A 15,345-nucleotide genomic window follows, 5' to 3' on the forward strand; every position below is an offset into this window, starting at 1 on the left:
GGCAGCCAGGCAGAGGCGCTCCTCACTTCCTCCCAGACGGGGTGGCGGCCAGGCAGAGGCGCTCCTCACTTCCCAGAGGGGGCGGCCGGGCAGAGGTGCTCCTCACTTCCTCCCAGACGGGGTGGCAGCCGGGCAGAGGCACTCCTCACCTCCCAGACGGGGCGGCTGGGCAGAGGTGCTCCTCATCTCCCAGACGGGGCGGCCGGGCAGAGGTGCTCCTCATCTCCCAGACGGGGCAGCCGGGCAGAGGTGCTCCTCACTTCCTCCCAGACGGGGTGACGGCCGGGCAGAGGCACTCCTCACCTCCAGACGGGGCGGCCGGGCAGAGGCGCTCCTCACCTCCCAGACGGAGTGGTCAGGCAGAGGCGCTCCTCACTTCCCATATGGGGTGGCGGCCGGGCAGAGGCGCTCCTCACTTCCCAGATGGGGCAGCTGGGCAGAGGTGCTCCTCACTTCCTCCCAGACGGGGTGGCAGCCGGGCAGAGGCGCTCCTCACCTCCCAGACGGGGTGGCCGGGCAGAGGCGCTCCTCCCTTCCCAGACGGAGTGGCCAGGCAGAGGCGCTCCTCACCTCCCAGAGTGGGCGGCCGGGCAGAGGTGCTCCTCACTTCCTCCCAGACGGGGTGGCGGCCAGGCAGAGGCGCTCCTCACCTCCCAGACGGGGCGGCCGGGCAGAGGCACTCCTCACCTCCCAGAGTGGGCGGCCGGGCAGAGGCGCTCCTCACTTCCCAGAGTGGGCGGCCGGGCAGAGGCGCTCCTCACTTCCCAGAGTGGGCGGCCGGGCAGAGGCGCTCCTCACTTCCCATAGGGGGTGGCAGCCGGGCAGAGGCGCTCCTCACTTCCCAGATGGGGCAGCCGGGCAGAGGTGCTCCTCACTTCCTCCCAGACGGGGTGGCGGCCAGGCAGAGGCGCTCCTCACCTCCCAGACGGGGCGGCCGGGCAGAAGCACTCCTCACCTCCCAGACGGGGCGGCTGGGCAGAGGCGCTCCTCACCTCCCAGAAGGGGCGGCTGGGCAGAGGCGCTCCTCACTTCCCATATGGGGTGGCAGCCGGGCAGAGGCGCTCCTCACTTCCCAGACGGGGTGGCGGCCAGGCAGAGGCGCTCCTCACTTCCCAGATAGGGCAACAGGGCAGAGGCGCTCCTCACTTCCTCCCAGACGGGGCGGCCGGGCAGAGGTGCTCCTCATCTCCCAGACGGGGCAGCCGGGCAGAGGCGCTCCTCACTTCCTCCCAGACGGGGTGGCAGCCGGGCAGAGGCGCTCCTCACATCCCAGATGATGGGCGGCCGGGCAGAGGCGCTCCTCACTTCCCAGCTAGGGCGGCCGGGCAGAGGGGCTCCTCACATCCCAGACGATGGGCGGCCAGGCAGAGACGCTCCTCACTTCCTAGACGGGGTGGCGGCGGGGCAGAGGCTGTAATCCTAGCACTTTAAGAGGCCAAGGCAGGAGGCTGGTAGGTGGAGGTTGCAGAGAGCCGAGATCACACCACTGCACTCCAGCCTGAGCACCATTGAGCATTGAGTTAGCGAGACTCCGTCTGCAATCCCAGCACCTCGGGAGGCCGAGGCAGGCAGATCACTCGAGGCCAGGAGCTGGAGACCAGCCCGGTCAACACGGCGAAACCCCGTCTCCACCAAAAATACAAAAACCATTCAGGCGTGGCGGCGCGCGCCTGCAATCCCAGGCACTCGGCAGGCCAAGGCAGGAGAGTCACAGGAGCCCGAGGCAGGGAGGTTGCAGCAAGCCGAGATCCCGGCAGTACAGTCCAGCTTCGGCAACAGAGGGAGACCGAAAAAAGAAGGAGAGGGAGACCGAAAAAAGAGGGGAGAGGGAGAGGGAGAGGGAGAGGGAGAGGGAGAGGGAGAGGGAGAGGGAGAGGGAGAGGGAGAGGGAGAGGGAGAGGGAGAGGGAGAGGGAGAGGGAGAGGGAGAGGGAGAGGGAGAGGGAGAGGGAGAGGGAGAGGGAGAGGGAGAGGGAGAGGGAGAGGGAGAGGGAGAGGGAGAGGGAGAGGGAGAGGGAGAGGGAGAGGGAGAGGGAGAGGGAGAGGGAGAGGGAGAGGGAGAGGGAGAGGGAGAGGGAGAGGGAGAGGGAGAGGGAGAGGGAGAGGGAGAGGGAGAGGGAGAGGGAGAGGGAGAGGGAGAGGGAGAGGGAGAGGGAGAGGGAGAGGGAGAGGGAGAGGGAGAGGGAGAGGGAGAGGGAGAGGGAGAGGGAGAGGGAGAGGGAGAGGGAGAGGGCAAATTCTTGATGGTGACAGAGATATAGTACCTACTGTGCAGCTGATTTGAGGCCACGACTCAATTCTAGCAAGGAAAGACAATACTTCTGGTCCAAGGCATTTAAGAACTAGGATGCCCCCTCCTTTCCTGCCTTCTTCTCCTTAACTACAGATTGATGTGAATAGAACCATAAGATGCAAGCAGCCTGGATGCCCCAGCCACCACCTGGAGAAGAGCTGTCTTGTAAAGTTGCCTAGGAGTCACCAAGCTCAGTGTGGATTTTGCATAATTGAGAAACAAACCTTTGGGGGAGTTGTTACTATAGCTTAACCTGTTTTCATTTCACACTTAGATGTGGGGTGCGGGAGGCGGGGGACCATGAAGATTTCATAGTTTTGGAAAAAACAATGAAACAAGAACATCTAACAACCGTTCATGATGCAGTCTAGGGAAGTAGCTGAGAAAGGTACATGGATAGAAAGCTCCCATGTTTGGCTTTTTGTCAATTAAACAGTATTTACTAAAATTTATTAAATAACTTGTATATGGTACAATATTAGTCTATCAGAAAAGGGTAAATGGACACAGAATAGTCATCTTTTGTAGAGACAGGGTCTCCCTATATTGCCCAGGCTGGTGTTAAACTCCTGGGCTCAAGCGATCCTCCCACCAGCCTTCCAAAGTGCTGGGATTGCAGGCACGTGAGCGGCCTCGCCCAGGCCAGAAGAGTAATTGTAACCTACGTATATTTCTTGTAGAGACCAGGATCAGGCTTTAATTTTAAATTGTGTGGTAATGGCAAACTACTGCAGCTGTCAATGTTTCCCCACATGATCTTATTCAACTCAGTGAGCCAGTGAAGGAAACAGTTCTAGTGCCAAGATGGTTGATTTGTGAGAGGAAAGAGCTTTTTGAGGTGTTTATATTACAAGTTCAAAACAAGTCACTTTGCCACTTTTATTTTGCAGTGCCAGGCCAATAAATAAATGGGGGAATGCTGTTCCTTCTAACTAACATGGCAGTGAGAACTCTGCTTTTCCAAATTTTATCTCTGAATATAGTTTTTTACAGAGATGTGGGGAGGAGTAAACTTTATACAATGAATTTCTGCGGTGGAACAGCAGTCCCCAACCTTTGTGGCACCAGGGACTGGTTTCATGGAAGACAATTTGTGGAAGACAATTTTTCCTCGCATGGGAGTTGAGGGCATGGTTTCAGGATGAAACTGTTCCACCTCAGATCATCAGGCATTAGATTCTTATAAGGAGCACCCAGCCTTAGATCCCTTGAATGAGCAGTTCACAGTAGGGTTTGTGCTCCTGAGAACCTAACTCCGCCTCTGATGTGACAGGCAATGAAGCTCAGGCAGTAATGCTCACTCAACAGCCCATCACCTCTTGCTGTGCAGCCAGTTTGCTAACAAGCCACAGACCAATACCAGTCTGTGGCTTGGGGTTTGGGGACCCTTGCTGCAGAACATGAAACTTGGCTTAAGCAATTTCCATGGTCATTAGTGGAATGAATATCTTCCATATCTGCCACTGGAAAGTCTATCACTTTTTCTAAGTCTTGGTCACAAATATGCCAATTTACAATTAAGGGTTACTATTTTCCTTATTGTGTAATTTTTTAAAAATCAGCAAAGAAACATCTTAAACTGCACTTTAGCATAGCTTCAGTCCCCTAAAGGTTATTTCGCTCCCCCAAACTACAAAGCACATATTCTTTTAGTCAAATGTAAGGGTATGTTTGAATACTACAATGCTATCGACATAAGACAAATAACCCTACTCATGTTGCTTAAGTGTACTTAAAGTTTCTCATCTTACACAAACTTTGTTGCTATATGGCTAATTCTGCATCTAGAATAATGCATGATCTCATTCTTTCAAGCTTAATTTCTTTTAAAGCTTTTTCACTAAAAGCTATATACATACATAGTCTTTACTTCTGGGAATGAAGCTCACAGAAATTAAACTTTAAAAATATTTCTACTATGGCCGGATGCAGTGGCTCACGCCTGTAATCTGAGCACTTTGGGAGGCCGAGGTGGGTGGATCACGAGGTCAGAAGTTCAAGACCAGCCTGGCCAAGATGGTGAAACCCCGTCTCTATTAAAAATACAAAAATTAGCTGGGCGAGGTGGCGCATATCTGTAATCCCAGCTACTTGGGAGGCTGAGGCAGGAGAATCACTTGAACCCAGGAGGCGGAGGTTGCAATGAGCTGAGATCATGCCATTGCACTCCAGCAAAACTCCATCTTAAAAAAAAAATATATATATATATTCATTCATTCCTACTAATGAAGTTAAACTTCATTGTCAAAGTGAAATATCAATAAATTTTGTTAAATTAGTTCAGAAACCACAATAGTGTTAATTTTCATAGTGGTTTCAACATAAACACTCTTGAGATCTAAACAGAATCCCAAAAGTGATGAAAACACAGACCAGTTGGGACTCCAACCTGCAGCAGTCCTGTTCCCCCTCGGTGGATGCACACACGTCCACAATAGCTGTGTGTACCAGAGTGGGAAAAGGAGGCACTAAAGAGCGTGCCACAGTCAAGAAGGCATGCAGGCTCAGACTAAGCATTTATGCACAGATATGGGTTAAATACAGAAAACTTCCAAGCCAGTAGGTAGGAGACTGCTGCCAGGTCTCCTGAGCAACTCCTCCTCACATCTCCCAACCATTCTCAGGCCCACCCCCCAAAAAAGTACAAAACACATAATGACCCTCTGATAGGGGCCTCTTGGTCTTCTGCATTTGTGGCATTTGTTCCATTTTGTCGCAGCCCATGCCATTATCAGTTGGGAAAACTTCTGAACCCCACTCTTGATGCTAGGTTCCCATGAGGCAGGTGCTATTACAAATAGTTTACAGACAAGGAAAATAAGACCCCAGAAAGGTTAGTGATTTCTGTAAGGTCATATGATATTAAGTAACAAAGCTAGGAGGCAAAGCCAGGTCAGACTTCCAAATCCATGCTTTCACTTTCATCCTTCTAAATATCTCCTTAAAAGGAAGCTATGAATTTGGCAAGTAGCAGACATAAAGAGATGCTCTTAGGATGCAATATGAGGTAAGACCATTTGAAACACCAAAAACATGACTAATATTAGTAACAAATCAGCCATGCTCATTCTTTGGATCAGGTAATTTTAGTATCTGAGTTTGATGTCTGTCATATAATGGAAATAAGACCTTAGTACCCCTGTGACATACCACACATCCAATCAAGAACAGGTGGGATGCTGGTCATGCACATATACTGTTTGGCCCAAGGCATATAGTTTTGGGAACAATCTAAGGTCCTTCAGGTGAAAATGGATCACACAGAGAATCTTAAACATAATTACATACAGCAATTTTAAACCCCAACAGAGTCACTTGATGCAATCAGAAGTACCCATTTGTGATCTTGGTGGTAGAACACCACACATAGGTAATTTATCAGATTTAGAAGACTTCGAGGTACAATGTTCAGGGGCCATGTATTGGTGAATTGGTAATTAGTGAAATCTCTCCAAAGTTCCAGGGCTTCCTTTAGAGGAGTTACTGACTTACTAGAGTCAGTTTTAAACTTTTTTTTTTTGCGGGGGGAGGGGGGGACGGGGGACGGAGTTTTGCTCTTGTTGCCCAGGCTGGAGTGCAATGGCACAATCTCAGCTCACCGTAACCTCTGCCTCCCGGGTTCAAGCATTTCTCCTGCCTCAGCCTCCTGAGTAGCTGGGAATACAGGCATGTGCCATCACACCTGGCTAATTTTGTATTTTTAGTAGAGACAGGGTTTCTCCATGTTGGTCAGGTTGGTCTCAAACTCCCGACCTCTGGTGATCCACCCGCTTCGGCCTCCCAAAGTGCTGGGATTACAGGCATGAGTCACTGCGCCCAGTTTAAAAAAAAAAAAAAAAAGACCCACTGGTACCACTGCAGGGAGAGGAACCAGGTGTACTTTCTGTGCCTGTGACAGTGGGCAGAGGAAGACCTCTATGAGGTGCTTTCTGTAAGACAGGTAGAATGCGGTAGCTCATCGATGGACCTGATCTTTGACTTAATAAGACAAGGGAAAAAGATGGAAGAACAGAAAAAGGTGCAGCCCACTCTCCATCTTACCTAGAATGGGTCTGTGGCAGGGCTCTGCTCTCTAGTGACTCACAACCAACAAGACTCAGCTCAGATGGCATTCTTCATCTAACACTTGAAAAATTCTTAGGTCAGGCGTGGTGTGGGTCACATCTGTAATTCTAGCACTTTGGGAGACTGAAATGGGTGGATCACTTGGCCCAGGAGTTCGAGACCAGCCTGGACAACATGGTGAGCCCCTGCAAAAAATACAAAAAAAAGTAGCCGGGTATGGTGGCATGTACCTGCAGCCCCAGCTACTTGGGAGGCTGAGGTGGGAGGATTGCTTGAGCCCGGGAGGTAAAGGCTGCAGTGAGCTGAGGCTGCACCACTGCACTCCAGCCTGAGTGACAGAGAGAGACCCTGTTTCAAAAAAAAAAAAAAAAATCTTTAGATTTGCTCTTTTAAAAAGATGACAATAATGTTTGTAGCTATTTGGCTGTCACCTTTGAAGAGTCATGAGATTTAACTCACTAAGCCATGTTTACTATATACCAAGATGTTAACATAGTTAAGAACCTTGCTCCATGACTCCAAAAGCTGTGCTTACCAGTTATGTGGCTTTACCAAGTTATTCCCCCCTCCAAATCTGTTTCCTCCTTTGTAAAACATGGATACTGTCATCTGTCCTACCTCAATCAGTTGTTACTAGCAAGGAAACTCTGGAAAATATGACAGATATCTGTGATGAAACAGCATCAATAAGGCATGATCCTTTTGGCAATTAGTTCACACATACAGCTACTACTTTTTGTTTCAAATTGCTACATTTCCTCACCTTCCATTTCCAGACAATCTAATCATCACTTGTTTGAAACCTGAGTCAAGCACTGTGAAAGTATTTCTTAAAATAATTAAAATTACCACAGGAAGCAAAGCAGACTGAATTTTATAAATAGGGCTAATAGAATAATCTTTTGAGTTTTAAAAAGGGATGATGACAATAGCAGCTTATTATATACAGTACCTACTTATGAGCTGGGCATATAAGTAAAGGTTGAGTGCGTTACATACGTGAATTCACTTATTCATTCCTTGCAGCCACTCTGCACAATGAGTAGTTATTATCCTAATTTTTAGATGAGGAACCAGAAACACAGGTGGTAAATGTTAGTCAACATTTTAATCCAAAGACTCTGGTTCAAAAAAATTGAGATCTTAACCTATTTTATTGCCCTTCTTAAAACAGTCATATGGGCCAGGCACTGTGGCTCACACCTGTAATCCCAGCACTTTAGGAGGCTCACGCAGGTAGATTGCCTGAGCCCAGGAGTTCGAGATCAGCCTGGGCAACATGGTGAAACCCCGTCTCTACAGAAAGTACAAAATTAGCTGGGTGTGGTGGCACACGCCTGTAGTCCCAGCTTGAGCCCGGGAGGCAGAGGTTGCAGTGAGCTGAGATCACACCACTGCACTCCAGCCTGGGTGACAGAGTGAAACCCCGTCTCAAACAAAAACAAAACCAGTCATGTGTGTAGATAATCCACATCCCTATTACTTTAGACAAATGAAGATTTCCAGGTGAAAGCCATGCATTTTTGTCCTAACTATAAATAACTCTTCTACCCCATTCTCTGGCTCTCTGCAAATAACTTTAAAAGTTGATTTAAACATTTACTCAAATCTTTCCTTTTCAAAAATTATAGAATTCCTGGGGGAGCGGGAGGAATCCTCAAAAAAGAAATGAAGGTAAATGGAGATGTTTATGTTGTAGGAAATACATCTAAATTTAATTGAAAAACAAGTTATATAAATTCTAAAACTGCCGAAGAATGAACTGAAACACAGGAACTAGAATTCCAATTTAATTCTAAAACTAGCTGCTAAAAGCATTTATTTATTTTTTTATTTTTGAGATGGAGTCTCACCCTGTCGCCCAGGCTGGAGTGCAGTGGTGTGATCTCGGCTCACTGTAACCTGCGCCTCTGGGGTTCAAGTGACTATCCTGCCTCAGCCTCCTGAGTAGCTGAGATTACAGGTATGCACCACCATGCCCAGCTAATTTTTTTGTACTTTTAGTAGAGATGGTGTTTCACCATGTTGGTCAGGCTGGTGGTCTCCAACTCCTGACCTCAAATGATTTACATGCCTCGGCCTCCCAAAGTGCTAGGATTACAGGTATGAGCCATCACTGCCAGCCGAAAAGCACTTTTTGAATTAGATTAAATCTTCAGAACATTGAAATTTAGTATATGTAGAAGAAAAATCATCAGTTAACAGGTCAAAACGTAAGGCAGAATTAAAGACCTGTCAATGGGCTTTTAAATGTGTAAGTAAGGTTATAACATTCACACAAAAATCAAACAGCAATGTAATTAAATTTTAAGAGTAAATTAACAATCTAGGTGAACTGTACTGTACAACTAAAACACAGCTAACAGCATGAGGGCAATCAACATTACTGCATTTAATAAGTAATGATGAACAGCAAAACACACAATATACTCTTTAGATGTTTCACTGAAGCTCACCATTTTGACTTCATGTAATGAGGTGTTTGTTCACATTTTATATGCCATTTAAACTGACAGAGTTGTTTTAGAAGGAGATGGCAGTGAGTGTTCAAAAAAAAAAAAAAAGATTGAGTCTTTATTTTTGAAAAACCACCAAGTATCTCCAACTCCCAACTTACAAATTAGGGTGGTTTCTACACTTACTTCCTCTCAACATGCACACACTAAAGCAAATTCAAATCAAAGAAATATTTTAAAATCATATGCAAAAACTGTAGATTTTACCCTACATCAGTGCTGACTCTTAATAAAAGAGAGGCCTTGGCTATCATCTTAGGGATGTAGGACATGCTTTAATTCTGAGGACAGACACCAGGAGACCAGAAAACAATAAAACCCTAAAAAAAATAGTAGTGTCAAAGACTGTCAGAGTGACCTTGAAATCATTTAGCAATAGATACCAACTTTCCGTGTGAGGGTAAAAGTAAGTTATTCAATGTGGCTCAATTAGCCATCTTGGATCTGCTGGGTCACTGGCATGTTATTCAAAATCTGTAACATTTTTTTGGGAAACTTTTAGAAGGAAAATATGGGTCTAAAGTTGATTCATCTCCTACACATCTTTGATTTTAAAATGATGACCTAAACCCAGGTCAAGAAAGCAACTTCATTTCATGGCTTGTTTTTTCCCCTTTTCTGCGTTCTGCCACTAGCAGTCGCTCTCATTCATTTGAAAGTAAAATGGTAAAGCAGTGATCTCTAGGTCTATACTACTTAACTTACTTACTGAACCTCAAAGTTAGATTTACACATTCACTTCGTATCTCTCCAAAATTTTAAGCACAATGGGCATTTTCTTTTAGTTCAGGAATTTAAATGTTACTTTATGAACATAGTACTTTATCATTCATAAAGATGAAAACTGCAACAACAAAACTGAAAACTTGCAGGCAGCATGTAAAGCACTCAATCAATGCTAAGATTTCATTACCATGTAGTATTTTTTTTAATAGGATTTCTCTCTGCTCTACAGAGGAATGGGTATAGCCAGCCCCTTAAACCACTCTTGATAGTTCTAAGTGTTACTTACCCAGGAGTTGCCTTGATAATGGTTATTAGGTTTAACTTTAACAGCTTGAAACAATTTACGCTTGTCTTGAAGTATACTTAAGGAATTTATTCAGCTGATTTTTAAGTAAAGGAGCTCAGTCAATATCCTACCATCTTGAAAGCTCCCTTCCAATGTAATTTTCATAGTCTTTACATTTTAACTATCATTGTTTATTACTGTTTTGGCTATATTCTCTACAATTTCAGCAGCATTTTAAAGAGACAATGTGTCTATGTACAATGAAAAAACAGAATGGCTTGCAACATCAGAAATACAGTTTAACTGTACAATATTAAAGAGAATCTGTGGTAAGTATAACCTCCTTTTTCTGCAACATGAACAACTTACACGTAAGTATCAGCATTATGAATGTGACAATAAAGAAAAAGTCCTTACAGGAGTGAAATACAGCATCCTGAAAAATATTGGTTTCTACCCTACAAGGCAGTTAGAAAACGTTCACATTTTAACAAATCTGTACAAACCACAAGAAATTTGTTTATGGGACCATCTTGATGATAAGAACTTTCTAGAAATGTAGAATAACCATGAACAAATTAAAAATCTAGTATCTATGTGTTCTACAGCCCTAGAACCCAATAAACTGATTTATTAGACATAAAAACTCAATTATGTCCAACATGGATCACTTTTACGTCTTGATTGTTAATGACTGTCTGCTTTTTAATATCTCTCTATGATGTACAGTCAACTTGCACCTTCTAGGTCATTTAATTTTTTAGCAAAGAAGCAACATCATTTAGCAGCAATTAGAGCGCCTTCAAGAAGACTTAAAAAAAATACAATATCCAATTAGAAAAGCCATATTTTAAACATTTTTACAAGAATAAGCTGCTGAAACTTAGTAATTGAAATATGACATCTGTACAACGATTTACAATAGAGCTAGAAGGGAATTTATCATTATCCTGCATAGAACTGGTCTGCATTTGGTTACACACTGTCACCTGTTTTGATGAACAAGGCCTGGTAACAAAAGAAAAATACCTGTTATCAATTCTAACGTATTGAAAACACTGGCAATATTATAATTTTGTGAATTCAACTGATTTCAAAACAAGCAGCTCATTTTGTCAAAGGTGTAAAGTATTTAGAAATAATAGCTCTCCCTTTAATATAACCAGTGAAAGAAAACGGACATGTGATCTCGAGGTACAACTTGGTAAAAGTCTGAATAGGCAAATGACAAAGCCTAACTTTGTCCAAAGATTCTAACTCTCACATTCTATTACTATAAAACACAACTGTCACTGTCATTCAGTTCTTACTTTGGTTTCAGCAGATTAACTGCCAAATGCTGAAGAATGTATCCAGGCACTATAGTTCGTATGTTAGAAATATGTCTCATATTTTTCCATGTGTTTTTAAATAATGAAAAACTACCCTTCATATTAGAACTCTCTAGTAACAACCAAATGTATTTAAGTATTATAAACGTTATTTACAGTGTTCCCCCAAATAAACAAAATTTTTTTCTTCTATCTTAACATGGTATTCCTGTTTCTGTGTAACAGGCAGTCATCCTTCACTGCTCAAAATTATAGTCAGAAGTGTGCATTTACTCTTGTCCATGATCCACTCTCATACAAATGACACTATGAGGAACTTCAGTTTACAAACAGTTCTTAACCACGTCTTGTGTAAAAAAAAAAAAAAAGAAAACAAAAAAACACTCAAATGCTCTCAAACTTAAGTGTGCATCTGGAAGCAATTCAAAGGTATCATGCCAATCTTGGAGGAAAGTCAGTAAGTAATTATGCTTGAAGAAGGGGGTGTAGGGGATGCTGTCAGCCCAGCCATGTGTAGGTTTCCTGAAGAATTTGATCTTCTCATGTGTGGGAGAAGGTATGGGTCATTTGCCAGCTGGTGCACATCAAATCGATCTTCTTTTCGATATGCCAAACAGCGTCTTATAAAGGCCTCAAAAAGAGAAAGAAAATGTCAGCAATTAATGATCTTTTTCCCTTCTAAATATCAATCAACTGAATCAACAGAAGGATGGACACATTTAAGACATAAGTAGATCTCATTTTATTGGAAGTTCAAACCTTAAAAAAAAATTCTGTAGCTATAAAATTCTCACTCCAAATGCAACTCACCGCTGAAAGCCCCTGCAGTGGTTCACTTTACAGTCTAAATTACTATTGCAGCCATTTGAACTTATACTGGAAAGTTGTTTCTGCTTACGAAATTCTGAAGACTTTTTTCTAGCATTTTTCTTCTGCTAAACAGTCCTCCCACCCTCATCCCATTTTGTTATCACTTCAGTTTAGCAAAGGGTAAGATGCCATTTTCAACCATTATTTTTTTTCCTACTGACATAAAGACTTTCTTTAGATGAAGAGATCACTGAAGTGACACTTTCATTAGGGACACTGTTTCCCAGGTTAACCCTATGCATCATTACACTCCTGGAAAGATAAATAAATGGAATATAATCACTATTTTTTTTTCTCACACCAATTTTACTTAGTTTTTCTTTGAGAATAGCCTCTTACAAAAAAAAAAAAAAAACTTTCCTGAAGTGTAACACATTTTTAGAAATGCACACAAATCGTAAGTGCATAGCACAAAGTAAATACATCTATGTAACTGGCAACCAGATCAAGAAAAAGAACCTCTGAATCCCCCTCATGCCCAGTTCCAGGCACTGGCTCTGTCCCCAGTCGAACCTGGGTAACCTTTATCTTGACTTCTAACACCATAGTTCAGTTTTGATTGTTTGAATTTTATATAAATAGAATTATAAATTATGTTCTCCTTTGCCAGGCCTCTTTCACTCAATATTAAATTTTGAGGTTCATCTTTTTTTTGGGGGAGAGGGAACAGATAAAATATTCTCAGGAGGTAACTGGTTAATTGTTTCCCTTTCTTATTGCTGACACTAGAAATTAATATATACCATTAAACAGAAGTATAATCACATTAAAAGGTAACTATTTTGCACTTTCTTTGCTTTGAAATTCATTAGAAGTATATTTTTCTCTAAAAATATACCTAGCTATTCTCATTTTACCATAACTTACTGTTTATCAGAAGTCGATCTGATCCCTTAGAGGTCTTATCTTTTTTATCTTTAACAAAGTTTCAGAGATCACTTTGAAAAATGATTAAGAGGGAGAAAAAACATCAAGACTGATATGTTAGAGCCTGAGGGGTGGAAAGGCTATCAATAGCAAGGTTAAGGTTAAGAAGTCTGCAACAAATAATATACTTAAAGATGCCCACACCAAGTCAGGGAAAGTAGGGATACAGAATATAGAGATATTATATATTACATTAAAAAATATTAATATGATACAATTATATAATATATCCCCCCAACAACCCCTTAACCCTTCCTGGATTCTAGATCTCAAAAAGGTGACTGTGGTGCCTATAAAGAGCCTAAGGAGAGAACCAGGAATGGCTAAATGAGACTTTGCCTTTGGCAACTCCACTCCTCCTGGTCTTTTCGGTCAGTATTAAAAAAACAGATCTTGCGTCAACTAAATTCATTTAATTTCTGTTCTCAATGAGGCTATAGACAGAAAATAAGACAAGATTTAGATGCTAGCACAGTTAAAATATTTTTAAAGGAGTCACGTTTATCTTACAAAAATCATTCATTTTGCTTTAAAATAAGAATATTTATCTCTTTTGTTTTTTTTGAGACAGGGTCTTGCTCTGTCGCCCATGCAGGAGTGCAGTGGTGCAACCTCACCTCACTGCAACCTCTACCTCTTGGTCTCAAGCGATCCTCCCAGCTCAGCATCCTGAGAAGCTGAAACTAAAGGCACGGGCCCCTACACCGGGCTAATTTTTGTATTTTTAGTAGAGATGGGGTTTCACCATGTTGCACAGGCTGGTCTCGAACTCCTGGGCTCAGGCAATCTGCCTGCCTGGGCCGCCCAAATTGCTGGATCACAGGCGTGAGCCATCACACCTGGCCTATTTGGTTTTTTTTTTTGAGACAGGGTCTCACTCTGTCCCCCAGGTTCCAGTGCAGCAGTATCATCATGGCTCACTGCAGCCTTGACCTCCCTGAGCTCAGGTGATCCTCCCACCTCAGACTCCCAAGCAGCTGAAGCAGCTTAGACTAGATGTGTGCCACAATGCCTGGCTAATTTTTGTATTTTTGGTAGAGACCAGGTTTTGCCATGTTGGTCAGGCTGGTCTTGAACCCCAAGGCTCAAGCAACCACCTCTGCCCCCCAAAGTGTTGAGATTATAGGCATAAGCTACTAAGCCTAGCCTCTTTTTTTTTTTAAGAGATGGGGTTTCATTATGTTACAGCCCAGGCTGTTCCTGAACTCTTGGCCTCAAGTGATCATCATGCCTTGCCTTGGCCTCCCAAAGTGCTGGGATTACAAGTGGAAGCCACCATGCCTGGCCTATATTTATCTTTTTAATTGTCAAAATGTTTTAACCACCATTCATATAATTTACAAAAAACCAATAAAGATATGAGACAAAATGGAATGCTGGACAGTTCTAATAAACACAATCAGTGAGATTACAAAAAACCCAATATTTTCAATTAGGTAGGTTACTATGACCCCAAACATCTCGCAGTATTTATCTGCACTGTGTAAGAATAACAGAATATAGAAACTCTACAGTGTCTTTTCATGAATTCTTATGGCCTGAACTATTCACACCAGAAAAAAATAGGAGCTTCATGTGTCTTATGAATTTGACCAGGTTTAAAAAAGAGAAGACTACAACAGCAAGCCACAGAGAAAAGAGCTTTGTGATGAATGCAACAGAGGAGTAATAAAAAAACAAACACAAAAGGCTGATAGGATGAAGGCAGGAAGATATTGAACACCAAAAAAGTTTTGCTATTAATTAGAAATAGCTATTTCCTGTAATTTTATTATATAGACATATGGATTATACTGGATTAGCTCTCAAGAGCTAATACAGAACAGCATAGAGGTCGAGGCTATGGACTTTGGAGTCTGGAGGAGTAGATACTTGTGAGCTGCAGCTCTGCTGCCTACTAGCTGGTATGATCCTGAACAAGGTCCTTTTGCCATGGCATGGCTGTTCTCCTCTTTTATAAAATGAGAATAACAAAAGTACCTATACCTCATAAGGCTGTTACAAGATAATATATATAAAAACACTAAAATAAATGGTATTTATTACTTTTTTTGAGACCGAGTCTCGCTCTGTCACCCAGGCTGGAGTGCAATGGTGTGATCTCAGCTCACTGCAACCTCCACCTCCCAGGTTCAAGTGATCCTCTTGCCTCAGCCTCCCAAGCAGCGGGGATTACAGGCATGTGCCACCACGCCTGGCTAATTTTTGTATTTTTAGTAGAGACGGGGTTTCACCGTGTTAGTCAGGCTGGTCTCAAACTCCTGACCTCAGATGATCTGCCCACCTTGGCCTCCCAAAGTGCTGGGATTGCAGGTGTGAGCCACCACGTGCA

The 15,345-nt window shown here is 43.4% G+C and overlaps 1 protein-coding gene across 4 annotated transcripts in view; it reads right to left on the bottom strand.

Annotated features, from left to right (window-relative positions):
* Positions 1-9,951: 9,951 nt before the first annotated feature.
* TLK1 (tousled like kinase 1) overlaps positions 9,952-15,345 on the bottom strand; it is a 173,422-nt gene continuing 168,028 nt past the window's right edge. For all 4 annotated transcript variants that reach the window (XM_054476994.2, XM_063648302.1, XM_054476997.2 and 1 more), the window contains one exon: positions 9,952-11,847. In XM_054476994.2, coding sequence (XP_054332969.1) covers positions 11,671-11,847 — 177 coding nt within the window. In that variant the 3' untranslated portion in view covers positions 9,952-11,670. The remainder of the gene's footprint in view (positions 11,848-15,345) is intronic.

This window comes from Pongo pygmaeus, chromosome 11, assembly GCF_028885625.2.
Source record: "Pongo pygmaeus isolate AG05252 chromosome 11, NHGRI_mPonPyg2-v2.0_pri, whole genome shotgun sequence".
Taxonomy (NCBI): Eukaryota; Metazoa; Chordata; class Mammalia; order Primates; family Hominidae; genus Pongo; species Pongo pygmaeus.